The 27,981-nt window shown below is 34.4% G+C and overlaps 1 protein-coding gene and 1 long non-coding RNA gene across 2 annotated transcripts; one reads left to right on the top strand and one right to left on the bottom strand.

Annotated features, from left to right (window-relative positions):
• The first annotated feature begins 115 nt into the window (after nucleotides 1-115).
• LOC121241267 (ABC transporter G family member 28) lies at nucleotides 116-20,201 on the top strand. Its single transcript, XM_041138963.1, has 14 exons — nucleotides 116-620; nucleotides 747-823; nucleotides 3,450-3,725; nucleotides 5,305-5,368; nucleotides 5,451-5,597; nucleotides 5,790-5,824; nucleotides 6,755-6,828; nucleotides 12,693-13,618; nucleotides 14,469-14,765; nucleotides 15,478-15,969; nucleotides 16,277-16,425; nucleotides 18,875-19,164; nucleotides 19,328-19,461; nucleotides 19,569-20,201. Exons 1-14 carry the CDS (start codon nucleotides 367-369, stop codon nucleotides 19,723-19,725), a joined length of 3,372 nt encoding a protein of 1,123 aa, XP_040994897.1. The 5' UTR covers nucleotides 116-366; the 3' UTR covers nucleotides 19,726-20,201.
• LOC121241272 lies at nucleotides 10,212-27,981 on the bottom strand. Its single transcript, XR_005935696.1, has 3 exons — nucleotides 27,970-27,981; nucleotides 23,195-23,200; nucleotides 10,212-10,509 (listed from the first exon to the last, which is right to left on the bottom strand). It is a non-coding gene; the product is annotated as an uncharacterized LOC121241272 (long non-coding RNA).

The raw sequence follows: 27,981 nt of genomic DNA, 5'->3' as shown, positions 1-27,981 counted from the left end.
AACTCAAATTAAAAAGAAAAAATAAATATAAAATAAAGCAGTCTGCAACCTCATCAACTGAACAGAATCTATGTGGCAAAGGCCCATGGCCTAGAAGAACTACCGACTGACATCTTACATTTCATTTCCCGCTACCGCACATTTCCAAAACTAACTCACATCCAACGGTCTGACCGTCACTTAAAATCGTCCTTTCGTCTCTCTGTCACCTTGACTGCAACTCTTCTTCCCATTTCTTCGCCCCAAACTAATCCTCCATTTACGCCCAATCCGCAAGTCCCACTTCGTTGTCCATTTTCCAACTCCGACATTTTTTTTTTCTCGGGAATTCTATGTAAAAATCAATTTGGGAATATCGATTTCGACATGAGCAGGAGGAAGAAGGTTAATGCGCCCCGGAATCTCTCTTTGCTGGTGTTCCTCGTTGTGCTTGTCTTGATCAGCTTCTCGCGGCGCGTTGCTTGTGACCAGGACGAGGACGAGGACGATGACAACGGAGGGTACGACAATCCGGCTGCGCAACAACTATTCACGCAGCTTTTCTTCAAACGCATCTCCAATTTCACGTCCATCTTCAAGGAAGACATCACCAAAAACTTCGGTTTTTGCATAACGGACGTGTTAGTTTCTTTCCATGTCATCCTTTCTCAATCTGTCTACTTAAGACCCCTTCGTTATTTTTATCATCATTTTTTTTTTCTTGCAGAGATTGTCATTTTACGTCGCTTTTATTTCTGTTTTTACAGGGATGCTGATTGGAATGGGGCATTCAATTTCTCCAAAAATACGGGATTCATATCCGCTTGTGCTAAAAAGACTAAAGGTAACATAGCCTTGAACACGTACGACTCATGCTATCAACAAACCATTGTAGCTTTTTCTGTAGGAATTCTTTATTTCCTATTAGTTCTAATGTTTTGTCAACACATACAGCAGTTTACATGTTTAACCTGGAAAGAAAGAGAACCCTTTGGAACTTCATGAAGGCATTTATTTTATAAATTTGCACATTCGTTGTTAGGTGAAATAGGCTTCATTCAGTTTTACGAAAGTGTAAATTGCAAATTTGGTAGCGGTTGGCGAACACAATTTAGAGGCAGCAAAATTATGAATGAAGCCAATGAAGAGTTGCACAGAGCAAATTAAACTCACATATATAAAATATACCAGGATTCCACTTTCTCTTTTACTTCTTGTGTAGCAAATGATAGTGTTTCTTATTTCTTGACTTAATGATGTGCTCTTTATTTTATACTTACTTGTCCTTTAGATCCCCTTTTAACTGTACTAAGCTATGATATGGTTCCCCTGTTTCCTAATTTTCATTCAAATATTGTGGGACAGATAAAACTGCAATATACTCGCAAACAAACAAGTAGGGAAATTTTTTAAGACTACTGCTACATATAGTCATGGAGTGTGCAAGCGCCATACAGTCGTTTTGAAAAAGAGTGGGTCTACTATTAAAAAATTATTATTTTTTTACATGGGTCCCGTATTTATTCACTTTTTTCAAAGTGATTACTCCGTGTTTGAACATTCACGACTAGAACTATCATTTCTCTTTTCTAAACCTCGAAATTGGCAAAATGAGACTAGAACACGAATACTATGTATAATATACCTCAATTGGGAAGAGTAAACAAACTGGAGAAGAAAGAAATATTTTATTTCTTCCTTTGAAACCCCTTCCTCATAACCACTAATCAATCAGAAACGATCAGCCCCCCCACCCCACCCCCCGCCAACCTTCACAAACTAATTGGAAACATTTCTTTTAAAATCCCTAACAGAAATTTGTTCTTTTCTTTTCTTTTCTCTAATTAACTACTGATCAACATGGAAGAGATATCGATTATGGCTTGTTGCATGGATGGTGCTGTAAGTAATTTTGTTAAAATGGCTATGCATTCTGTTGGATGATATCAGGACATAGGTCAAAGAAGAGGCTCAGGCTCAGTTCAAAGATTAGGTATATTAACACTGCTTCCAACTAAATAATTTGATCATTTCATAACCTTTGCCTTTGCACTAAACTTTATGAGTGTCAAACTGGTGGGTTCGGATAGACAGTTCAGATGAGATGAGATATTTTGTTGAAAGTTGAATAAAATATTGTTAGAATATAATTTTTTAGTATTATTTTTATTTTAGAATTTAAAAAAGTTGAATTGTTTATTATGTTTTTGTATGGGAATTTGAAAAAGTAGTAATGATGAGATGAGATGAGATGAGATGTTTTGTGTATCCAAACCCACCCTATTAACCAATCTGAATGTGTTTCGAAGCTACATAATACTTAAGGCTGTGTTTGAAAGATGAACCCAATTCAACTCATCTCAAACCTATCATTGATGGGACCCACTACTTTTTCAAATTCCCATAAAAAAGTTAAACCCATCTCAACCTACTTCATACATTTCAACCTAAAAAGTTAAATACATCTCAACCTAAAAAAGTTAAACCCATCTCAATGGGACCTACAAAAGTTAAATTCCTTTGAAATGAAAGCTCTCTCTTGCTGATTAATCCTGATCAAAACATGCTCACTGAATTGCATCACTATAAATAGTATCACTGAATAAAATGCAGTACTATATCGGAAGGTGTTAGGAGCATAACTAATATTGTAAAAATTATCAATATGAATAAAGAAACAAAAATTTTCCTATTGAATATAGATAGAGAAAAGGAGACATAGAGATGATAATAATTGATTAACAAGGTGATGATAGAACTCACCTGCGTGAGGAAACTGAGTCCAGTAAAGATATTGAACAACACCACGTTTATACCACATAAGATATAATATTGCTTGAACTAAAGCATACGTTCACAACCTACAAATCCAAAAGGGATATATCTTTATTATTGAGCTGACTGACATTATATTATATTACAAGAAAGGAACATGTAGAGCATATACTTATTCATTATGTAAATAATGTCAAGACACTTATGGCAGTACATAAAGCCACTGTAGCTCACAGTATTAATACAAAATCATGGTACATAGCTCATAGTTTAATATAAATGCATGGTCTGTATATCTAGCATATTCTCTCGCTGTTATAGAAAACTCCAACAATTATTTCCATTTGGTGCCGATCAAGTCAATTGATAGTTCAACGGGTTATTTCAAATGCAATGATTGTTGGAGAGGTAACAATAGTGCTTTACCCCAAGCATTTTGATTGGAAATATGTCATGTATAAGCTTAGTAATGTACTACTAACTGCTTCCTTTATATTTTAAAATATATAAAAAAATGATAAGCTTGGTATAGCACCGATATGGTCTAAAGAACATGATAATTCTCATTCAGTTAGCCAGCAAAGCTTTGTTTGCTTGTTTTTGTTTTCCATTTACATTTCAAATATGGTGCTTCTCTCAGTTATGATATCTCAAGTCTGACATGTTTTTATGATGTTTTTTTGGGGGATCAATAGGAGATCTCGCACAGCGATTGTGCACAGCAGCAGAAGCAAGGTTCTACTTCAATAGTTTCTTCACGAGCACATCATCGAAGAAAACCAATTACTTGAAACCTAACAAGAACTGTAATTTGTCCTCGTGGGTTTCTGGATGTGAGCCTGGGTGGGCTTGTAGTGCTGGTTCACAGAAAGTTGACCTGAAGAATACAAAGAACATTCCTGCTAGAACTACTGATTGTGCAGCTTGCTGTGAGGGTTTCTTCTGCCCCAATGGTATTACTTGCATGATACGTAAGTTTATGCAAACTCATCAAATGATTGCATGTGTCACTGAAAAAACTAGCTTATGCAGTATTTGCCATAATGATGTTATCGTATCTAAAAAACAATTTTAAGTTATGTGTTAAATCTCCTTCGATTTCTTTCTTTGTTTTTCTTTTCACATATTTCAGTCAGTGTTGCAACCTATTTTAGTTTCTTAAATATTTGTAGAATCCCATTCATTTCAAATGGTTTTGATATCATGCCCTTTCCTTAGTGCTTTACTGTCAAACTCAGATTCAGAATGTTAACTTTTGCAATTTCAATTACACATCACCATTTCATTCAAATCATGAAACGAAAACTCAAAACTTATATATTCACTAGAGTTTGTGAATAGAAATTTGATTTTCATCTTTCCTCTTTATTGTATTATTGCTCACAAAGAACACATTAAGAAAATCATATAGAACAGTTTTGCTAAGAGAAAAATTCTTGTCTCGAGTTTAATTACTTAGTTCTTGATGTTTATAATGATTGTTCCTAAAGGCTTCGGAGAATTTGGTTCTTAAGCCTGTACATATACCACACTGGTCAAATTCCACATGGAGTCCTAAACTTTCCAGGTTTTCAACTTTTCCTCCCTTCATTTCCATCCTTCACAAGGGCTCTACTTAATTTTCAAATTCACTGCAAGGATTAGAGTAAACTTGACTTCCAAAAGTTGGACAGAGCTGGTTTATCACTCATTAACATCAATATATCTCAAGTTTTATCATCCTCCAGAAATTATGTTTATTGATAGCAGTTTCCATGCATGTGCCTTCAAAGTGGAGAATCCTGCTATCCCTTTTTTATTCTGACAACTTTGAAAGTGATAAATCTATGATCTCTACGGTATGTTTGAAACCAAAATTATGTATGAGCTTGATTTTATTTACTAATTGCAAGCAATAAGGGGGACAAACTCCTGGAGAAGAGCGGAGGTGGTTGTTCCTTGAAGCTCGTCTTAGGCTGGAGGTAGGTGAGGGGTACTGTTGTTTTTGAGAGGGAGATGGAGGAGTGAGGGGAGAGCTTCTCTGCCTGGGACCTTTAAAGATAGAGGGGTTGATTCTTTTTCACTTAATTAGTTGGCAAGGATATAGGAAACATTTGTAGGGAAGGAGAGATAGATTGTTGCAAGTTTATTGTCAAGCTGCTAGATAAGTGATATTTTTTTTTCTTTCTCAAGCTAATCGTCAAGAACCTAGCTTCCAGTAACTTTTCTAAAATTTCAACTCATGTCTCAATGATCTCGGCAGCTAGATCATCCATCTTTTGGTCCCAGTGATCGTCCTCTTCATTAGGCATAATCAAAAGATCAGGGACCATGAAAAATTTAAGAATATAATTGCATCGGGAGCTCATAATGAGATGTATCACTGAACTAAAAGAGTGTTCTGATCTGCAAATTTAAAGTTGGAATTGTTAACGGTGTTTTAACAAGACTAGAACATTTGTAAAATGCATAATGCTAGTTTTATGATTCCAAATCATATTGTATATGCTGTACGTACCTAGATGAATGTCCTGACTTTTATTTCTGTATTTCTTTTCTTCATTGTTGAAGCTTGCCCATTGGGTGCTTACTGCCCACTTGCAAAACTCAACAAAACTACTGGTGTTTGTGAGCCGTAAGTTTGTACTCTTTCGTTTTGTTCATTTTTAGTACTGTGTTAGCTTAAATTAATATTTAGTGGAAGAAATATTCTGCAGATACCGATATCAGCTGCCTCCTGGGAAGCAAAACCATACTTGTGGGGGAGCTGATGTTTGGGCTGATATCTTGAGTAGTAGTGAGCTATTCTGTTCAGAAGGATCGTATTGTCCATCCACTGTGCAGAAAATTCCTTGCAGTAAAGGGTATTCATAACTATCCCAGAACTTTTTCATCCTCAGATCTGCAAGTTTAAAATTTATTTATTTACAGTGGCTGCAGTCTCACTTTTGCAGTCAATAACTTGGTGTTTTGTTTTTCTTTTCTTTTTTTGTCCCTCTTCTTGATAATATTTAACTGTCACCTGTTGCTCACCTCTTTAACTGCATTTTTTGCAGACATTACTGCAGGACAGGCTCAACATCTCAACAACGTAAGTGCCTTTTAATCAAATATATCCCAAATAGAGTCACTGGATACACCTAATGAATATATTCCACAGCTGGAAGTCCTATTGTTTTTTTTTTTTGGTTAATAGATGGACAAATAAACCAGAGAAAAGCAAAGTGAAAAGGTCATAGATGGGTGTTTTGGCTCAAAAAAAAAAAAAAAAAATGGTACGACATATAACCTTAAAGTAGTGGCAACATGGGATCCTTTTCTTGGTGTATTGACACTCTTCTGGTTACAGATTTTTCGGAATTATTCTTTTATTTTTTTGTTCTAGTAGCTCTAGTGATTGCTAAAGAGGGAAGAGTGGAAAGCTACCGGGGAAATATTGACTAGGATGTTTGTAAACATGACAGTCTTCTGACTAGTAGGTAGTGAATCTTCAGGTTAATCGTGATGGGGCTCCCTTATTTACTCGTTTGGTTACACAGATGAGATGAAATAAGATGAGATGAAAGTTGAAAGTTGAATAAAATATTGTTAGAATATAATCTTTTAGTATTATTTTTTGTTTTGGTATTTGAAAAAGTTGAATTGTTTATTGTATTTTGTGTTGGAGTTTGAGAAAGTTATAATGATTAGATAAGATGACATGACATGAGATGACATGGTTTGTGAAAACAAACCAGGCTAATTTAATCTTTATATTGCAAAGAATAAAAAATGCTGATGAATATGACATGGGCATGCCAAGGTTCTTGGTATTGACAATAGAATGTATGAGTGAGATAAAATATATGTTTTCATAGAATAGTTTGTATCTATTTTTGTGTGCTAATAAGATGTCAGAAAATATGCATGTTATCATCAACATCTGTTGATAATGCATCTTTTTTTTCTGGGTTTGAAGTATAATTGACCTTTTCCACCCTGGATGTTGAGAAAGCATATAAATATAATCTTTAATATGCAGAATGTTTCAGGATGGCAACTTGTGAGCCAAAATCAGAAAATCAGAATATTACTGCATATGGTGTCATGCTTTTTGTGAGTGGTCTTTACTTTATTGTTTCTGTTAGTTTCTTCATGCTTTTTCTGTGGTTTCTTGAATTTACAGTTTCTGATCTTCGAATGGTACGTTCCTAACATGGGTTACCTGCATGTGTGCTCCAATTTTTTTTATATAAGTAAATTCATTTCATCAAAAGTACTGGAGAGGTGCTCCCTTTAATGGATAAAAGAACAAAAATCTATAAATTTAGAAATATTAGCATATATATTGATAAATATTAAATATCACTCATGTCCATGTACAAAGCAGATGGACGTACCAGCATGGCCTTGATCTCTAAAAAAACCGAAAAAAGTCCCACACCTTCTATTGTGTTTCGAAATGCCAACTCCCCAACCCACTACCTCTATAGAACAACATCCCAATCCATTAAACTGAGTCAAACTTCTTACCCCAAAACCCCGTGAATGCTGCAGAGAACAAGTTTTCAACCAATTAACCAAGTGAAACTTAAAAATTCATCATTTATCCCTCCCCAAAGAAAATCTTGTAGTTTCTCTATCCTCTTAACCACACGAATGGGAATAGGAAGCTATGATAAAATTTTAAGTGCTCCAGTTGGGTAACGTAGTACTTTTAATTAATGTCAATCTTCCTTCATTTGTCAGATAAAGCCTCATCCAACCATCTAGCTTCTTTTCATTTTTGCTACAATGCTAGTGCTCCATATAAAATTTGATTTATAGGGTGCAACTTGTAGTCGAACATAGAGAGAATACTTGCTATTATTCATTGATGTTCAACGATATATATACTACATACAATTGACAATTATACCCTCACAAGTTACACTAATTACAACTATGTCCTCTAACACTCCGCCTCAAGCTAGGGCATATATATATAATATAAACCCAGCTTGGAACAAATAAGTTTTAACCGACTATAACACAATGACTTAGTAAACATATCTGCAAGTTGATCAACAAACTTCATAAAGGGTGTATAACTGTCACCACTTAGTATCTTAGCTCGAACGAAGTAACAATCAATCTCAATGTGTTTAGTCCTCTCATGGAACACAAGATTAGAAGCAATATACACTGCAACTTGATTATCACAAAATAACTGAAGAGGGACAGAAGCTAGAAACCCAATCTCTTGAAGAAAGTGTTGCAACCATGTCAGCTCACTAGTAGTGTGAGTCATTGCTCTGTATTCAGCTTCTGCACTAGACCGAGCTACTACTGTTTGCTTCTTACTCTTCCATGTAACCAAGTTACCTCTCACAAAGGTACAATATCCAATGGTAGATCTTCTATTTGAAGGAGATCCTACCCAATCAGCATCTAAAAAAACTTCAACTCTAAGATGTCCATTTGGTCTATACAACAATCCAAGGTCAAGAGCTTGCTTAAGATAACGAAGAATATAGATTACAACATCCCAATGTGAGACCCTGGGTGTTTGTAGAAATTGACTCACTACACTCACTGCATAAGAGATATCGGGTCTAGTGATAGCAGGATAATTCAATTCCCTAACAAGTATTTGATACCTACCTGGATCTCCAAACAACTCCCCTTTCTTTTTCAAGAGTTTCCTATTTGGGTCCATAGGAGTGTCAATAGGTCGTGCACCCAACATGCCAGTTTCTTCTAGAATGTCAAGTACATATTTTCTCTAAGATAGGCTAATACACTTTTTAGATCTACCAACTTCAATTCCAATAAAGTATCTAAGCTTGCCCAAGTCTTTTGTTTGAAACTGATCACGTAAAAATTGTTTCAGCCTAGCAATTCCAGCTGAGTCACTCTTAGTAATTACAATGTCATCCATATATACAACCAACAAGATATGACCTGCATCACTATGTAGGTGAAATACCGAATGGTCTGTTTGCATCTATGAAGACCAAATGCCAATACAGTATTAGAGAACCTCCCAAACCATGCTTGAGGAGATTGTTTCAAACCATATAATTGCTTTTTTAACTTGCACACAGTACCTCGACACTCCACCTGAGCAACAAACCCAGGTGGTTTTTCCATATAAACGTCCTCATTTAGTCGCCATGCAGGAAGGCATTTTTAACATCCAACTGAAATAAGGGCCAATCCAAATTAGCAGCAAGAGAGATCAATACTCGAACAGAAGAAATTTTGACAACCGATGAGATAATCTCATCGTAATCAATGCCATAAGTTTGAGTGTAACCCTTAGCAACCAAGCGGGCTTTCAAACATTCCGCAGAACCATCATGATGGAATTTGATTGTATATACCCATTTACAGCCAACAGGTTGTTTACCAATAGGTAGGGGAACAAGATCTCATGTCCCATTATGGTGAAGAGTATCCATTTCATTTTTCATAACTGTCCTCCATCCCGGATCAGATAAAGTACCCTGAACTATCTTAGGAATAGAAAGTTTTGAAAGTTGAGAAGTAAAACTTGAAAATGATGGAGATAAGGCATGACAAGAGACATATTGGCTAATTAGATGTTGAGTAACATAAGAACGAGCACCTTTTCGGAGAGCAATAGGTGGAGAGTTTGAAGCACTAGATAACTCAGGATCTGAAGATGGAGACAAGGTTGGTGGAGGCATGGGAGCCAGGGTCGCAAGCGACGTGAGTACACAAGGAACAAGGGAAGGCACTGAGGAGGGTTGGATAAAAGTGGGTGAGTGTGTAGGAGAAAGGGTAAGAGTAGGTTATGGTAGATGATTACACTCAACAATCGAAGATGTGTTTGAGAAATAGGATATAGACTCAAAGAAGGTGACATCAGCACTTGTGAAGTAGCGTTTAAGAATAGGACTATAGTAGCGATATCCTTTTTGAGTCCAGGAATAACCAACAAAGAAACACTTGGTAGCATGTGGATCAAGCTTATCAAAGCTTGGGTCAAGGTTATGAACATAGCAAACACATCCAAAGATTTTTAGGGGGAGAGAAAATGATGGAGAGGAAGGGAACAAGATGGAGAAAGGAGAGGAACCATCAAGGACTGATGAAGGCATGCAGTTAATAAGGTGACACACAATAAGAACACCATCAATCCAAAAACATTTAAGAACAAGCATGTGCAGTAAAAGTGCTCAGCTTACATCTAACAGATGGCATTTTCTATTTCAACCACCCCATTCTGTTGGGGTGTATAAGAACATGAAGTTTGATGAACAATTCCTTTATTACTTAAGTAGCAAAGGCACTAGATTGATATTTTTTAGCATTGTCAGAACGCAAAACTTGAACTTTTTGTCTAAATTGAGTTTTAATTTCTTTCCAAAAGACTTTGAATATGGAAAAAAGTTCAAATCGTGCCTTCATCAGAAACATCCATGTCATACAAGAGTAGTCATCAACAAATGTAACAAAATACTGAAACTTGTTTGATACAATGTTGATTGGTCCCCATATAAGAGTGAACCGATTCAAAAAGACTAGATGCTTGATTATCAACTTGAGGTACAAAAGACACACGATGGTGTTTGCTAAGTTGACATGCTTCACAAGGAAAGAAGACACATTTCCAAGATTCCTAACTTGACGTTTCAAAAGAGAGAGAGAGGGGTGTCCAAGGCGGCAATGCCATTCAAAAGCAGATGATGATGAGGATGTGAGGGCTCGAGTGGGTGATTGTTTGACATCAAGGTAATACAGACCACCATCTTCTTGCCCTGTACCAATCTTCTTCCCCGTCTTGAGATCCTAAAAGATACATAAAGTGGGATAAAAGGTCACACCGACTCATTATCTGATCAGAAGATGAGGGAAGCTGTGGACTTGCCAAAATTTGAGAACGCACCGACTCATACTCAAGTTTTAAGTCAACAAAAAACCGAACAACATTGAACTCTTCACGTTGTTGTTGCATATTTGAAACATCAGAAATGATAGGTTGATACATTTTGAGTTCTTCACATATGTTCATCACTTGAGAATAATACTCTTCTAGGCCCAAAATACCTTGTTCCAACCCAAAAAATTGCTTACACAACTCATAAGTACGGGTTATGTTCCCACCACCCGAATACATCTATTTGAGATGCCTCCACACCTCTTGAGCGGTGTCAAAATATATCAAACTAGTGCAAATATTAGGCTCAATACTGATCAACATCAAGGAAAAGATTTGAGCATCTTCTTGTTCCATTGAGCAAATATAGAACTAGTTGAGTCGGGCATTGGATCAACCAAGTGGATACGAAGACCCTTTCCTTTAAAAAACATTTCAACAGATTTTGACCACAGCATATAGTTCTTTCCATTCAACTTCACCAAAGTCATAGGCATATTAAAGTTTGTTGCAAGAGACAGTGACTCAAATTTAGTTGCCATGGACATAGAAAAATATCACACTTCAACTTGGAGACAGAAAATCCATACATAATATGAAATATGGATGAAAAACCAAGAAACACAATTTGGAAAATAGAAACCCAGTGTAAGTACCCAAATTTCGGCTCTATATCAGTCGGGATCAGCTTGTATCGGTCGAAACAGACACGTATTGGCTCGGAATCGGCCTGTATCGGGTCTGAACCTGCTTGTATTGGGTGTGAATTGGGTATTACTGGTACCAAATTCAAACTGACCTTAAACATGGATGAGGTTATCCTAAACGAGGATAAGTGAAGTTGGGTTTACCGTATTCTCGTTACCAAACAGGTGTTATTCCGGATAGGAATAAGCCCTTACTCCATGTTGGGGGCATTCACACTCGAGGATTGGATAGTTTAGACCTGCAACCAAACACTTTGAGACTTCGACGTTTCTGGTGACAAACAGGCCTTCTGGCGACAAGAAACTCATTCGGGTGCACATAGAACAATGGCGAGCTCAACTCTGGTGCCCAGTACTAAAGACGATATTGGAAAGGCACCAAAAACACCTTGAAAATCCTATCAACCGCCGAAGACGAAGAGAAAAACCACCGGAGTGCACAGACAACGATGGTGAACTCGGATCCAGCCGCCAAACCACTGCACTAACCACTGCTAACCACAACTAGTTCCATCACACAACCACTACCAACCGACTACTTAACGTGCTGATACCATTTAGTCGAACATAGAGAGAGTACTTGCTATTATTCATTGATGTTCAACATGATATATACTACGTACAATTGACAATTATACCCTCACAAGTTACACTAATTACAACCATGTCCTCTAACACAGCCAAAAGAAGACCTAAATTTTTAATGGTAATGATGCCACCCTACACGATCCTTTATGCTAGCCAAGCTTTTCAACTGGAAATAATCTCTGATTTCTCTAAATTGATCCTTAATCTAACACCACTTCAAAACATAAGAAGAGACAATGAAGATTGCAGATATGTTCGACATGCATTAGCCTCACAAACTACCAAGGTGTCATTTGTGAACAAAAGATGCGATACTACTAGATCTTCATTACTCCTTAACCCCGCTAAAAGGTTGGATAAATGCCCCCATCCACTTGTGTGCCTCTCAGAGCCTCCATAGCCACAACAAATAATAATAATAATAATAAAGGAGATATCAATCCCCTGGTCTTAACAAAGGAATAAAACACGTGTAGAGAAAAAAAATAGAAGTATCTAGTTGTTATCATGTTCACTTAAGGGTTGTTGATGAAACCAATTTGTGTTCCGCTGGAATTGAGTGCTTGTGCCCTAGCAGTCCTCTGATGCATTTGGTTCTGTAGCACTCTGTCTATAGCAATTTATTTTGACAGCTTAATTAGAGAAACTCTGTTGGTGATTTATATAGTATATATCTTTTTGAAACCATCAAACATATTTCATGATTGAAGTAATGATGTTGGTTAATCTCTGCTCGGTGTGCCATAGTGCATTATTTCACACTCTTACCATCTGAACTGACACTTCACTTGTCACTGCAGGCTGGGTTAAGTTTCCTGCTTATCATTATATATAACTGCTCTGACCAAGTTCTTGCAACTCGAGAGAAAAGACAAGCAAAATCCCGGGAAAAAGCAGTTCAAAGCGTAAGAGAAACAGCACAAGCACGTGAAAAATGGAAGTCTGCAAAAGATATTGCTAAGAAGCATGCAATTGGATTCCAAACACAACTATCCCGAACATTTTCTCGCAGAAAATCTCTCATGCAGTCAGAGATGGTAAAAGGTCTGGGACATGCTAAACCTGGAATGGATGCTGCCTTGTCGCCTATGACGATGAGTGGTCCAGGTGCACCTCAGGAATCACATGGAGGATTGAAGGGAAAGAAAAAGGAAAACAGCAACCTCACAAAGATGCTAAATTCAATTGAACAAGATCCTGATAGCCATGAAGGCTTCAATCTGGAGATAGGAGATAAAAATATCAAAAAGCATGCACCAAAGGGTAAGCAGTTGCATACTCAGAGCCAAATGTTCAGATATGCATATGGTCAGATTGAGAAGGAAAAGGCTTTACAAGAGCAGAATAAGAACTTGACCTTCTCTGGGATTATTTCGATGGCTACTGATGTTGAAATTAGGAAGAGACCTACAATCGAGGTTGCTTTTAAGGAGTTGACCCTCACTTTGAAAGGTAAAAACAAACATCTATTGAGGTGTGTGACTGGGAAAATATTACCTGGCCGAGTTTCAGCCGTCATGGGTCCTTCTGGGGCTGGAAAAACAACATTTCTTTCTGCTTTGGCTGGGAAGGCAACTGGTTGCACCATGAGTGGTATGATTCTCATAAATGGAAAGATGGAATCAATACACTCATACAAGAAAATCATTGGTTTTGTGCCACAAGATGATATTGTGCACGGGAACTTAACGGTAGAGGAGAATCTTTGGTTTAGTGCAAGCTGCAGGTACACCACATTTAGTTCCATGGTGCTGGCAACCTGTGTAGTTTTTGTTTTTGCATTTCTTGAAGAGCAGATGCTGCTACAAATATGATATTGTATAAGCTTTTTGACCACCATGCGTTTATTAGGTTTAAGCAGATATTGGATACTGTGTTCTTTATTATCTCATTTGATGCAAAGCCTCAGAGTCGGAACTTCGATAGCATGCGTTTTGTCTCATATCCACCAATCAAATCTATTTCCTGAAACCTTATCCTAGTTTTAGTTCAAATCCGTAAACTTAAAACTTGTTAAATGTTTGAAGTCTAAATATGGTTTAGAGGACTGGAAGTGTAACAAGTTAACCCACAACATGGATTTCTGATTAGTAATTCCACTTCTAAAGACAATTATATTGTTTTTCTCAACATGGATTTTGGATTAGTCAATACAATTGTAAAATATATGACTTCATTAGCAAGCTTTTAGAACTTCTGAGAGCTGTTTTGAATTTTATTTTTTATATATGGATCAATTTTTCCTTGGTAGGATAAGGTATATTTTTCCTGCATCTGTTACTTTTCTGTTCTTTCCTTGATGCCCTCTTAAATTGTACCTGTGTAACTGTGACAAATTTTTGTCTGCATAATCTTTTCATATCTGCTTAACCTACTTCATAGTTGATGGGCTCAACATCCTGCGCATATGAAAATCAACCATGAGGTGTTGTTTTAGCAAAATCTAGCATGGCTTATTCCAATGTAGACAGATACATAGGAAGCATTATTTTAGTTCAGGCTGTGGTTGCTCTCTGCTTTTATAATCCTTTTTATTTATTTTTCAAGGATTATATATTTATTTTTCATCATTGTAGACTCTCCGCCAATCTCCCCAAAGTAGAAAAGGTTCTGGTTGTTGAAAGAGTCATTGAGGCCTTGGGGTTGCAGACTGTGCGGGATTCTCTTGTTGGGACAGTGGAGAAGCGAGGAATCTCTGGTGGCCAAAGGAAAAGAGTAAATGTTGGGCTGGAAATGGTCATGGAACCTTCGCTTTTAATTTTAGATGAACCCACATCTGGTTTAGACAGTTCTTCTTCTCAATTACTACTTAGAGCACTTAGACGTGAGGCTCTTGAAGGAGTAAATATTTGCATGGTTGTCCACCAACCAAGGTAACTTTACTCCTGAGTATAAGGGAATGATGTAAAATTTTATGGTCTGTACTTCTAACATTCTTTCTCGTGTGTGTTTTCCTCCGTTGGGAATATTTCCTATTAGAATGACTTGAGTTTAGATTGCTTCTTCTTTTGTTTTTTCTGAGAAAGTTGAGCTATCGACAACCTAATATTTTATTATAGACCAGTCATTCTTTTATTCAAAAAAGAAAGGTGGGCCTATTTATGTGTATAATAAAAACTTTTATAACAACTTAAAATGTGACTTAACTTCTCTCTGCAAATTAGCTAATCAGTGGTTAGGTTAGAGGACATGAGATAATAGATACTACAGTTTCTTTGCACATTATATGTGTGTGTATCTCTACATGCATATATATATATATATATATGCATGCATGTACGTGTATGTTGTGTGTTCATTGGAATATCCTTTATCTATCTACTGCTTTCTGTTTCTTGTTCAGTGTTATTTCAACCAGTCTAAATATATGTTTCTATTTGTTTGAAATTAATTGTTTTGATAGAACATCACCTAAACATGGACTATAATGATGTTGAAGGCTTTTTTGTATATCAGAAGTTGTGGCTTTATATGACCTGAATACTAATTAATACTTTATTAGTGGATCCTTCCAGCAATTTATCAGGGAAATTAATCACATTAGCTTGTATCTGAAAGTAATGCTTTCTCTTTTGTGTGCTTCAGTTACACCTTGTTCAGGATGTTTGATGATTTGATACTTCTAGCTAAAGGTGGTCTTACAGTGTATCATGGATCAGTTAAGAAAGTTGAAGAATACTTTTCCAGTCTTGGGATTACGGTCCCTGAGCGTGTTAATCCTCCAGACTACTACATTGACATTCTGGAGGGAATTGTAAAACCAAGTACAAGCACAGGTGTAAATTACAAGCAACTTCCTGTTAGATGGATGCTCAATAATGGGTACCCAGTTCCCATGGATATGCTACAGAGTGTTGATGGAATGGCAGCCGCAAGTGGTGAAAATTCTAATCACGGAGCTAACGCATTAGATACTGGATCAGATGCACAGTCTTTTGCTGGAGAATTTTGGCAGGATGTGAAGTGTAATGTTGAGCTGCGAAAGGACAAAATACAACATAATTTCTTAAAGTCGTATGACTTATCCGACAGGAATGCCCCTGGTGTATTCCAGCAATACAGATACTTCCTTGGAAGGTAAATCCCAACTCTATTCTTTTGTGGTTTAGGCTCTTAGCTACACATAAACATCCTATTTTTCTTGAGTTAGCAACCCTATAAATTTTCTATCTACTGTACAGCACTTCTTTTCTCTCCATAGACGTGTTAAGAACTTTAGGACTTAATATGTTTGTGTGGTTGAGATTTTTTTATGTGGGATATATCAATTAGTCTATGTTTCACGGAGAAAAAAAGAGGTTTGTTGGGCTGCTCAATTTTATGAAGACTGTTCTATCTGTCTAATAATTCAAAGTTGATCTTCAGATGACTGGCTCTTTTGCAGGCTTGGTAAGCAACGGCTACGAGAAGCAAGGACACAAGCTGTAGACTTTTTAATTTTATTGCTGGCAGGAATCTGCTTAGGCACACTTGCCAAAGTGAGTGACAAAACATTTGGAACACTCGGCTATACATACACCGTCATAGCAGTTTGTAAGTTAAAATCTTTCCAATTCTCAACTATGAAATGTTCCTTTCAAGTTGCTTTCTTCAAGTTGTGGATTCACTCTGATGCTGGAAGCAAAAAACAGACATTATTTTAATTTAGTATAATCTAATTTTGGAGTCCAGGGAGTTTCTGTAATTTAGTTTCTTTCACCCATGGGTTGAACTTTTGATCAATAGGTCTTAGTTTGGGATTCCATCTGTGGATTTCACCAGTTATATAGTTTGGGCCTTAGGAATTGAAGTTCAAGGAGTCCAAGTCTTTTAGAGCATGTGTTGTTACATGCAGTATTTCAAGTCCAACACTTTTTAGGGTTAGGTTTTTTAAAGTTATTGACATAACGGTTTCAATTAATAGAAATCATGTTTTTGAGGCTTGTGAAACGCAATCCTTCCATGAGGTGTGATGTCAAAAACTCCCTAGGTATGGTCCCTTCGTTTGCTTCCTTTTTCTTCTTCTTAATTTTGAGCAATTATCTATTGTATTCCAGTGTATCAAACCTATTATGCATATATCATCATCCCACTAAAATCTAACCCTAAAGAAGCCCAAACTAAAACTACATCAAATACATCACAAATAATCACTAAGTATTGAAATGTCATTCGCTGGGTTCATATTCATAGTGCAAAACACATCAACCTATAACTCGAGTTTTCCATTTGCTTTTGTCTTCAAACGAAATCTTTTTCCCTCCCCGAGTAATACTAGGTACAAGCGCTAGGTATGCAAGCCTCTCGTAGGCCTTGTGTAACAAGCTGGGCCCACCAGAAAAAAGTGATTTTTTTTTGCACTTTTTCATGTTGGGGTCCACTTTTTTACAAAAGGCCTGCATAGGGCTTGCATATTTGAAGCTTGTGCAAATCATTACTCTTCCCTACCCTGATTGAAACCCTTGTCAACTTTTTCCCACCAAAATCCTAACCCTAGATTGTCCTACACCCTAAAACAAGTCGCTGTTCAGACATCCATACATTAGTTAATTTATCAAAGCCCTTTGTCCTACAATAATTTTGGTATCAGAGCTTCTGCCTACATCAGCTTTTGTATCAGAGATGGTTACGTACTATGTCACTAATGGGAGATCTTACAACCTACAATGACACATTGTAAAGAGTTGAAGATGCTTACAGTTAAAAAATGCTTCAAGATAAAGTACTTCAAGAGAGAATTTATGATAAGATTGTTTTCGACGAGGAAATATGTTAGAGAATCATTATGCTAGAAAGTTTAATGAGCTAACTATCAAGTGGGAAGTAGTTTTTTATCAGGTAGTTATATTCAGAGCTCACGTACAGCTGTAAAACCAAGTACACAAGAAGTATACAATAGGAGACACTCAACTGGAGGGGTGAATAATTCCATGAAGTGCTTGAGATCTTACAATCTTTATAGAAATATTGAGAAGAACAAAAGCAGGTTCTTCAGGACAAATGTCAAGAGAGATTTCGCGTCCATTTGGCAACACAACTATTCTCAAGTATTCTAAGATATTCTCAAATATTTCCTTCTCAAATATCACTCAAACACAAAACAATTTTTAATTTCAAATCTTCAACTTTTTCATCTAATCATTACAACTTTTCCAAACTCTCAAACAAAACACAAAAAGCAATTCAACTTTTTCAAATTTCAAAACAAAAATAATATTAAAAAATTATATTCAACTATTTTTAAATTTATAATATTTTTATTCAATTTTTTTTTCCTTTCTCAAAACTCAATAAAACATCTTAACTGAAACCATTTCACTACTATTCACAGATATACTGAGATGCTCTAAGTATCAAAAGAGGGCCTTATGAGAGATGGTTCATCTGAACTTGGCTGGAATAGGAATGCCATTAACATTAAATTATACATACTTCAAGACGCCATATTCCAAAGGAAAAATTGCAAGATTGATTTTATCATCACTAACAATTGCAACATGTAATCCAAGAAATTGGAGAGTTCAAATATAAAAATTTAACCGTGGACGAGTTTTCTCCAACTAATAAGGAAGAGTGATATGGGAAAGAATTTCTGCTACTTTTATATTCCTACACTGTATTAAACTTTCAGTCCATTTGGCCTTATTTTGGTTTCATCCATAGGTTTCACATGTTAGTTGATCAGGGCCTTCATAGTCAAAGTCCAGTGAATCTAGGTGATTCTCCAAGTGTGTTAATAGAATTGGATACCCAGGAAGAATGTCATTGATGGTCAAGGATACAATAAAAAGTGGAAAAAGGGACAAAATTTCAGCATCTTTTGGGATACTTCTGAGATAACTCCCCCACCCCCAACCCAAATTGTTAGGTGGATTTCCCTGATAACATCATCCTAGTACTCCTGGTATTTTCTTTTTTATCTTGATTATGTTTTCTATTAAACATGTTTTATTTCTTGTAAGGCATCCATACCTGATCTTTTTTTTTTTTTTTTTTTTTGCAGCTCTTCTTTGCAAGATTGCCGCTTTGAGAACGTTTGCATTGGATAAGTTGCATTACCGGAGAGAGAGTTCTTCTGGCATAAGTAGCCTAGCTTACTTTCTTGCAAAGGATACAATTGACCATTTGAATACCATCATCAAGCCTTTGGTTTATCTCTCTATGTTCTATTTCTTCAACAATCCTCGATCATCTGTCACGGACAATTACATTGTTTTAGTATGTCTGGTTTACTGCGTAAACGGTATAGCTTATGCTTTCGCAATATTTCTGGAACCTAGTCCAGCACAACTGGTGAGCGTTTACTATTTCTTTTATTACATGTTTGATTAGCTTCCTAAGTTTAACAAACGGCATGACTGTTTAAAGACAGGCATTGGGATCAGTATATATAAATACATATATATATTGTTCTCTTTTAAGTATATAACAAGCCACTTTTTGATCTTATATGCAGTGGTCAGTGCTTCTTCCCGTTGTTTTAACACTCATAGCAACCTATACCAGCACTAACAAAATTGTGGACTTTCTAGCTAACTTGTGCTACACTAAGTGGGCTCTGGAAGCTTTTGTAATTGCAAATGCTAAAAGGTTGGGCCTGACAATCCCTCTCTCCGATATGTTGTAATATTAATAATATTGCATACATCTCATATTTTTATGCTACTTGTCCTTCCAATTTTCCTTAATGCTTTCAGATATTCTGGAGTGTGGCTAATAACACGCTGTGGTTCACTCATGAGTAGTGGCTATGATCTTAATCATTGGTATCGATGTTTGGTCTTCCTTGTCCTTACCGGAGCACTAAGTCGGGCTGTTGCATTCTTTTGTATGGTAACCTTCCAAAAGAAGTAAATTCGGCCAGTCTTAGATTACTGTACCAAGACTAGTCTTTCCTTGGAAGTTAGTCCCATATAGATCTTGAAGATTCTTAGAAGAAGACAGAAGAGACTTTCCTTAAAACTTTTGTTCTCAGGGAACAGTATCTTTATCATGAAAAACTCTCAATCATTGTTGAGAGTTAGGATTTGGGATTGCTACAGTAGTGCAGAGGAAAGAAGGGAGCAAATGTTAGGGCCGAGCACTCGAATTTCACACCGAGACTTGCTGGATATTTGATATGCTCCAGAAGTGCAGATCTATTTTGTCTATAGCAATATTATTATTCATCCTAAATTTTTTCATCCCATATCACATCTGGTGATGTTGCACATTTAAGTGGTTGGTTGTCCATCTAAGTAGTATTGACATTTAAAGCCACTCAAAATGTATCGTATCATCCGATTTGATTTGATATGACGATCCAAGAATGAGGAACAATATTTCTTTTTTGTTTATTAGTATTAGGGTTTTGCTATGCATCAGCCACTATTCACTGCACACACCCCACACCTGATAACTTTTTCTATATTTTGTCATAGGGTGTGGGGTGTGTGCAGTGAATAGTGGCTGATGAGAAAAATTATTGTTAGTTGCCCAATCCAGTTTTGATGGATCTATGCTCCTAACAATATGCTCCAAGGAAAATTACTCAATACTCCTACTATCTTCTTCTCCCCCCCACCCTTCTTTCTTTTCTAACATAGTTTGTATGGCAGATTGACATCCAGTAAAAACAAGTGAGTATGTATATATATATATATGTATATATATATATATATATATATACACACACATGTCCTTTTTGCGTAAAATAAATTGCACAAAACGTAAATTCTTGATTGAAGATTATTCCTTATAATCATAATTTTTTCTTGTCCAGATGAAAAACCTCTCCCAACCATGAAAGGGACCTTCCAAACAAGCATGTTTTCCCTACCCAACTTGCTCTCTATATTACTTTCAATTCCTCGATGGTTGAAATATGCCCGCCCATGTAGGTTTATTGTTGCTTGAAGGTAGCAATTTATTCTTTTTTGTTCTGTTTTTGGTCAAATTTTCTGAATTGAGTGTATCTTGAGAGTAGTCTTCAATTATAAGGTGCTTTAAAAATGGGCATAGATCAGACTAATCACTCGCTTAAGGGATGTCCTGGTTTTCTTACTAGCACCTTCATGGATAGTGACATAAAAGTTCCAATCCATACCTATTTCATCTCATCTTATCTCAAAATCTCTTATAATTTCATTCACAAACATAATTCAAATACAAAACATTTTTCAATTTCAAGTTTTCAACTTTTTCATCAATCATTACAATTTTTCCAAACTTTCAAATAAAACACAAAAAATAATACAAATATTTCAAATTTCAAAACAAAAATAATATTAAAATTATAGATTCAAATAATTTTTTAACTTTATAATATTTTTATTCAACTTTTTCTCCGTCATTTTCCAAAATCTAATAAAATATCTTAACTCAAACTATTTCATTATTATTTACAAATAATTTCACTACTATTCACAGAATTCTTATCTCATATCATTACCCAAGCATGCCCAAATGCATGAACCTTTGAATTGAAACTCCAAGTTACTTAAGAGGTTTGAACACAACTTTTAAGCAACTAATCACTCAATCTTAATGTTTAAGATACCATTAAATTCAAAGATGTTGGGTAAGTACTAAAGTCAACCACAAATCTTTAACATTAACGTAAATGATACAAGACTTGCATAAGAATTATTTGACTAAATATCGCCAATTGAAGTGGAGACAGATAAACCATACCAAAGCAAATAAGAACTCTTATCATAATTCTAAGCAAATACTGAAATATAAGAGAATGAATGCAAGCAAGATCAATGACAACTTTAGCACATCTTGAAAAATAGAGGAAATAAACATGTATTATATAATAAATTAAAGAAAAATCAAGGATGCTATAAAACATTAAGGATAATACGAGGCTTATTATTTCCTACCACTCATTTACTACTCCTTTTATTTTTATTTTTTTACTTAATAGTTAAGGAAGTGACTATTAGTAAAGTAGTATTTTTTTTAATTTTTTCTTACTGATAAAGGATGTTAAAAAAATACTTAAAAAGAAAATAAAAAAATAAATAAAAATTTCAAATACATTATAGAGTAATAAAATGATGGTAGGATGGTAGTAAGCCTATCATTATCTTTTTGTAATGACGTTACTCAATAACGTCTTGCTACTTCTTAGCACTCATTTACTACTCTTTTTATTTTTTTAATTTTTTAATTTTTTACTTTTAGTTAGGGAAGTGACTATTAGTAAAGTTATATATTTTTTTAATTTTTTCTTAATTATTAAGGATGTTAAACAAATACTTGAAAGAAAATAATAAAAAACAAAATTTCAAATGTACTATAAAATAATAAAAGAGTGATAGGATTGGTATTAAACCCTTCAATGCTTACGCATCACCTCGGCATCATAAAAGCTCTACATTAACCTCAATTACACCGAATTTTGTTGAAGAGCTATAAAATATAAACCCTAAATTCCTAAACATCGTAATGTTAATTATTTATGAAGGAAAATTACTATTCAAGCACTTGTGATTTAAAAAGTTTCTAAATTTCAAATTGGTCCCTCCGTTAAGATTTCATCAGTTTTCTAACGAGAAAAAGAAATGTCAAACCCACCCAATTTGGGTCTCGTCTCAAAATTTTTTATTTTTTATTTTTACTTAGTGATTAAAGAAATATTTTTTAATTTTTTAATGGTGTTGTGAGTTTTTTATTTTTTAAAAAATATTTATGATGATTAAAAAAATATATGAAAAAAATAAAATAAAAAAATAAAATGTACTTTTGGACACACGTTAAGAACAAATTTTCGATGGATGTAATGTTACTCAATGAGAAATGCTGATGTAACCTTGACTGCAACGTCAGCACTAATTAGTAATTAGATAACAATATTACGTCAGCAGTGAACAATAAAATGATTGAACTTAAAATATTAAAAAAACTAAATTTATATATTTTTAAAAATGATAAGGAATAGTATAAAATTTAACAAATCAGTGAAAAATTAAAAATAGTGAATAAATTAAAAAACTAAACTAAACTAAAATAAAATAAAATAAATATATTTATATGGGATGGCAGTAGGGGTGTAATCCGGTCGGTCTGGACCGGAGAAACCGACCGGTTTGGTTTGGACCAGATCGGATCGAAAAAATGCATAGTCCAGTCCGGTCTAATAAATAGAAAAATTTTGGTCTTTGGTCCGATCCCAGGGTGGAGATTTCTCAGACTAGACCGGACCGAACCGACTGAATAAAAAAAATATTATTTATATAATAATTGTACAATTAACAATATAAAACTTTAAATATGTTATTAATACTTATTAATATTCAATAAATTTAACAATATTTTTTATATATCTTCATCTAACCTATCACTATTAACAATATAAAATTTTAAATATGTTATTAACACTTGTTAATATTCTATGATTTAACCAATATATAATATCAATTAGTTAATTATATAGTAATTATATAAATTAATAATATAATTTTCATATAATTTATTATCATTAACCATATAAAATATTTTTTATTGAGTTTGTTACATAATCCACATTAATAAATCACTTAATTTAATTTAGTATTTTCAATAAATTTTTTATTAATTGATTTAAAAAATAAAAAAAGAAAAAAAAATTAGACAGGACCAATTGGACCGGACCAGACCGATATCGGTATTGGACCGGACCAGACCGATATCGGTCTGATCCGGTCCCTATGGGTATTTGGTCCGGTCCGATAATAGACCGAAAATATTCGGTCCATCGTCGGACCGGACCAAACAGACCGAATTACACCCCTAGATGGCAGTAGCCAGTACTCCAAGCGAGTAAGGGTGGCCGCAACCACCCCAATTTGACTAGGGGTGGTTGCCGGCCATCCGACCCAGACGAATTTGAGGGAGGCCGTGCGCCGACCCTTCTATTTTTTGGAAGTGTTATTGGAGTTTATATTTTGTTTTTAAGATTTCCTGTTTTATTTATTAATTATGTTATTACATTTCTCAGTTATAAAATTTATTTTTTAATCTTTTTTATTACACTTTTATTATGATCTTTTTCACGTGTGTTAAATATTTTTAAAAATTTTCATAATCTTTATTTATAATTTTACGTGTTTGAAGTTTAGCTTATAAATCTGTTTGTTTATAAAAAAAAAACTTTTTTGGTGTTTTTAAAATTTTTATTTGTTTTTATTTTTTATTTTTTGAAGTTTATTAGTTTATTATATTTTAGTGTTTTTTTTTTTTAGTTTTTATGTGGTTCTGGTTGTTTAAATTTGTTTACTAAGTATTTTTTTTTTTTAACTTTTTGACTTTATTTCTTAATTGTTAAAATTGGTTTCAATTTTTTATTGTTCATGCTCACGTGTCACCTTCTTATTGGTGTTGACAAGGTAATTAACTTCCACGTTAGCATTTCCTATTAAGAGATTGACGGAGGTATTACTTAAGGGTGTAACCGGTCCGGTCCAGTTTTGGACAAAATCTAGGACCGAATTGGTATGTACCAATTTTTCGTTTTTCAAAACTGATTACGCCCCGGTTACCCTCTTAAACCGGTACATCCGGTTTTACCGATTTTCGGTCCAGTCCGGCCCGGTCCGGTTTTCCGATTTTTTTAAAATGTAAAAAACATATAATAAAGTATTACTTCTTATGATAAAATGTTATTAATAATTTAATATATATATATATTATGTTTAAAGCATATGATCAATTAAATTTTCATCTTTAAGATTAAACTTTTATTTTATAAATTATAATAACATTATCTTATATATAATTATATTAATAACATATGATCAAATAAATTATAAATGTTCATATTTAAAATTAATATTTTATGTTATAATTTATAAATTATAATATGAAATTATTTCATAAATGATATATAATTATATATAAAAATTTAATATATAATTATATATTATATATAAAACTTATATATATAAATATTTTGTATAATATATAAAATTAATTTATATATATATATATATTTTTCTAACAGGTCCGGTTCGGTCCGGTTTCGATTCCGAAAACTATGGAACTGAAACCGGACCGGTTCTGGCTGGCTTTCATAATTTAGGAACCGATTCCGGATCGGACCGGTTCAAAACCGGACCAACCGGTCCAGTTCGGTTCGGTCCGGTCTGATTTTTCGGTTTCCCGATTTAAATGTACACCCCTAGTATTACTTATAAACTTTTTAAACCACATGTACCAGATACGATACCGGCTGCCATGATCTCGGTGTTTACCACCCTGGGAAATGGTTTGATTAATCACAAAAGAAATTAATTTGGTCGTTGGTTAGGTTGGCGGCTGCCACCATGAGCAATGACTGGGGACCTTCGAAAAAAATTTACACAATGAACTCGGAGTCGGGGTAGCTGTGTTCGACCTTGGAATGGTCGAATTTGGCCATTCTGGCCTGTTTAGGCCAGTCTAATGCTAAAAGGGTGGTCTATCGCCACCTTAGCACCAAAGGTGGTGGCAGTCCATCTTATTATATTTTTTTAATATTTAAAACTAAAAGGATTAAGTGTATTACCGCCATTTGAAACTTATCGTTTAGATGACTCTCTTGATATGACACAATTATGGAATGCTATGTGATTTATTAAAAATTAAAAAAAAATACAAAAAAATATATTCAAACAAAAAAAGTGTTCGAAAATATAAAAAGAAAAAGACTAAAATTCTAGATTCACTCTATCCCTTTTGAGTTTGTGTTTTTAATTTTTTTAATAAACCAAATAGTATCATATAGTGGTGCCATGTCAAGAGGGCCATTTAAACGGTAAGTTTCATATGGTTAAGTAGCATTATTCAATGGTTAAAATCTTATTGGGTGAATCTATCTTACATCTAATAGCATCCATATTGGGATGACCAAAAGTTTTCCTAAATTTTAGTAAAAAGTCATCTTGCCATATTTTAACTACTTATCTTTTCAAAACATCCTATAGCTGACTCATATTATTTCTCTATTCTATTAAAATAATATTTTATTATTATTTTTTCTCACTTCTTTTTATAGTCTTAGCTACTCATTCTTGTCTTTTTCTTTCTTTTTTGAACTACTACTACTCTTTGCGAATATTTTAAACAAAAATTTAAATTACGTTTTTGTGATATTTTCGAAATTATTACCTTTTTAAGAATAATTTATTTTTTTGGCAAAATTTGCCTTCACCAATGGTAATACTTTGTAACGGTTAAATTCTCAAAGGTAATATTTTTTGTCATTCTTCTAACGGTAATATTTTTTTTTCATTTTCCTAATGGTCATATTTTCAAACGGTAATATTTTGGTGTATAAATAAGAGCACTTGCTCTTTCATTGATATCCAGAACAACCTAAGTTTCATTTGAGATTAAGAGAAAATTTTCATTCCAACCTCATTCTTCACGTTTGTCTTTAAATGGCTTGTTCTTTCTTTCGCGAATTGCTTCTTCACTAATTAGAATATGAAGATGAAGGATCAACATCTACTTGCGGTGGTACTTGTCAACATTGCAATTATATTAGATGTGATCATATACAAGGGCATGAACGACTATTTCGCGACTATTTGCCTCGAATATATTTTGAAGGAGATTTCATATGGATCATTCTATTTTTCTTTGTATTTAGCATGAGGTAGAGGCTTACGAGCTCTACTTCATCTAAATAGGAGATAATGTTGGAAGACTCGGTTTATCTTTCCTGTAAAAGATAAAACCGTTGCACTTATAATACTTGCTAATGGATTTACTACTGATTTCATGGATGAATAAACACAAATTGGAAAAAGCACAACAATAAAGAGCTTGAAAAAATTTGTAAGCAGTTGTAAATATTTTTTCTAATGAATATTTGATGTCTCAAAATGCCAATGATATTGCTGATCAATTGCTCGCTATTGGTGAGCAACGTGGATTCCCAAAGATGGTAAGGAGCATTGATTGCATGCATTGGAAGGAAAAAAATTTCTTGTCTGTGTGGAAATGTATGTACTCGAGTTATAATCGTGAACCAACTATTATATTGGAATCGGTGGCATTTTATTATCTTTAGATATGACATGCATTTTTTGGATTATCCAGTTCTCATAATGATATCAATGTACTAGAGAGCTTTTATTTTCACTGAGCTTGCCCAAGGACGTGGTCCTCCAGTTAATTACTCAATTATTGGTAATGACTACACTATAAGGTACTATCTTGCCGATAGTATTTATTCAAAATGATCAACATTTGTGAAGAAGATCCCATCTTTACAAGGGAACAAGAAGAAATATTTTGTAGTAGCACAATAATCAACAATAAAGGAGAGTGTGCATTTGGGGTCCTTCAACAAAGCTTTGCAATCCTCCATGGGCCAGCTCGAATGCTCAAAATCAAGGATCTAAAAAATATTTTAAAAGCATGAGTAATTCTACATAACATGATTATCAAAGACAAGAGAGATGATAATGGACTTTCTGACTTCAAGCATGAACATGTTGATGATAATCCTCTTGAACTGTCGCGCAATCCTACAACTGAACTTATGGAGTTCATTCAAAGTCATCATCAAATTAGAGACACTTCAACTCATCATCAGCTCCAATTAGACCTAATCAAGCATCAATGATAATTATATAGCCATATTTAGAAAATTAACCCGCTAGTTTAATATCTATTATTAGTTTGGTGTTTCCATTCCTATGTACGATTTCAGTTCTTAATAAAAGTTATCACAACAAGATTTAGGCTAATATTTTGAAATGAGTATCTGTAATATCTATTGTAAAGCAATATGTTTCTATACAAACATTGTCCTCAATAATATGCATCCAAAAGTCCAATTTTACCATATCTTCGACAAAACAAACAACACCACAGACAACGTCCTCAAATCTATAAAAAAATAAAAAAGTTAAGGATATACATATTAACCAATGCCTTACATTGGTGAAAATTGTCATAATGATTAAATCAATTACACAACATTGTCACTCCCAACTGTCACTGATTATCTACATTATGTCTTGCCACAATTTTCATTTGAAATTGCTAGAAATATGTCTGTTGTATTTCAAATAAAACAGTGACATCCATCAATATGATCCGCTCGTCCCTTTCTAACCTCTCCCTCTCTGCTTTCTCCTCAACTTCAAACGAGCA

This window comes from Juglans microcarpa x Juglans regia, chromosome 7S (genome assembly GCF_004785595.1).
Source record: "Juglans microcarpa x Juglans regia isolate MS1-56 chromosome 7S, Jm3101_v1.0, whole genome shotgun sequence".
Classification (NCBI taxonomy): Eukaryota; Viridiplantae; Streptophyta; class Magnoliopsida; order Fagales; family Juglandaceae; genus Juglans; species Juglans microcarpa x Juglans regia.
The sequence above is the reverse complement of the archived record's forward strand: the minus strand, read 5'-3'. Positions and strand labels throughout refer to the sequence as shown.

Bases quoted from the DNA above. Each gene is read 5' to 3' on its own strand.
- LOC121241267 (XM_041138963.1), top strand. From the start codon at position 367: ATGAGCAGGAGGAAGAAGGTTAATGCGCCCCGGAATCTCTCTTTGCTG. The intron at 3,726-5,304 runs GTAAGTTTATGC...TCATTGTTGAAG, and splicing joins TGGTATTACTTGCATGATAC to CTTGCCCATTGGGTGCTTAC. The intron at 15,970-16,276 runs GTAAATCCCAAC...GCTCTTTTGCAG, and splicing joins TACAGATACTTCCTTGGAAG to GCTTGGTAAGCAACGGCTAC.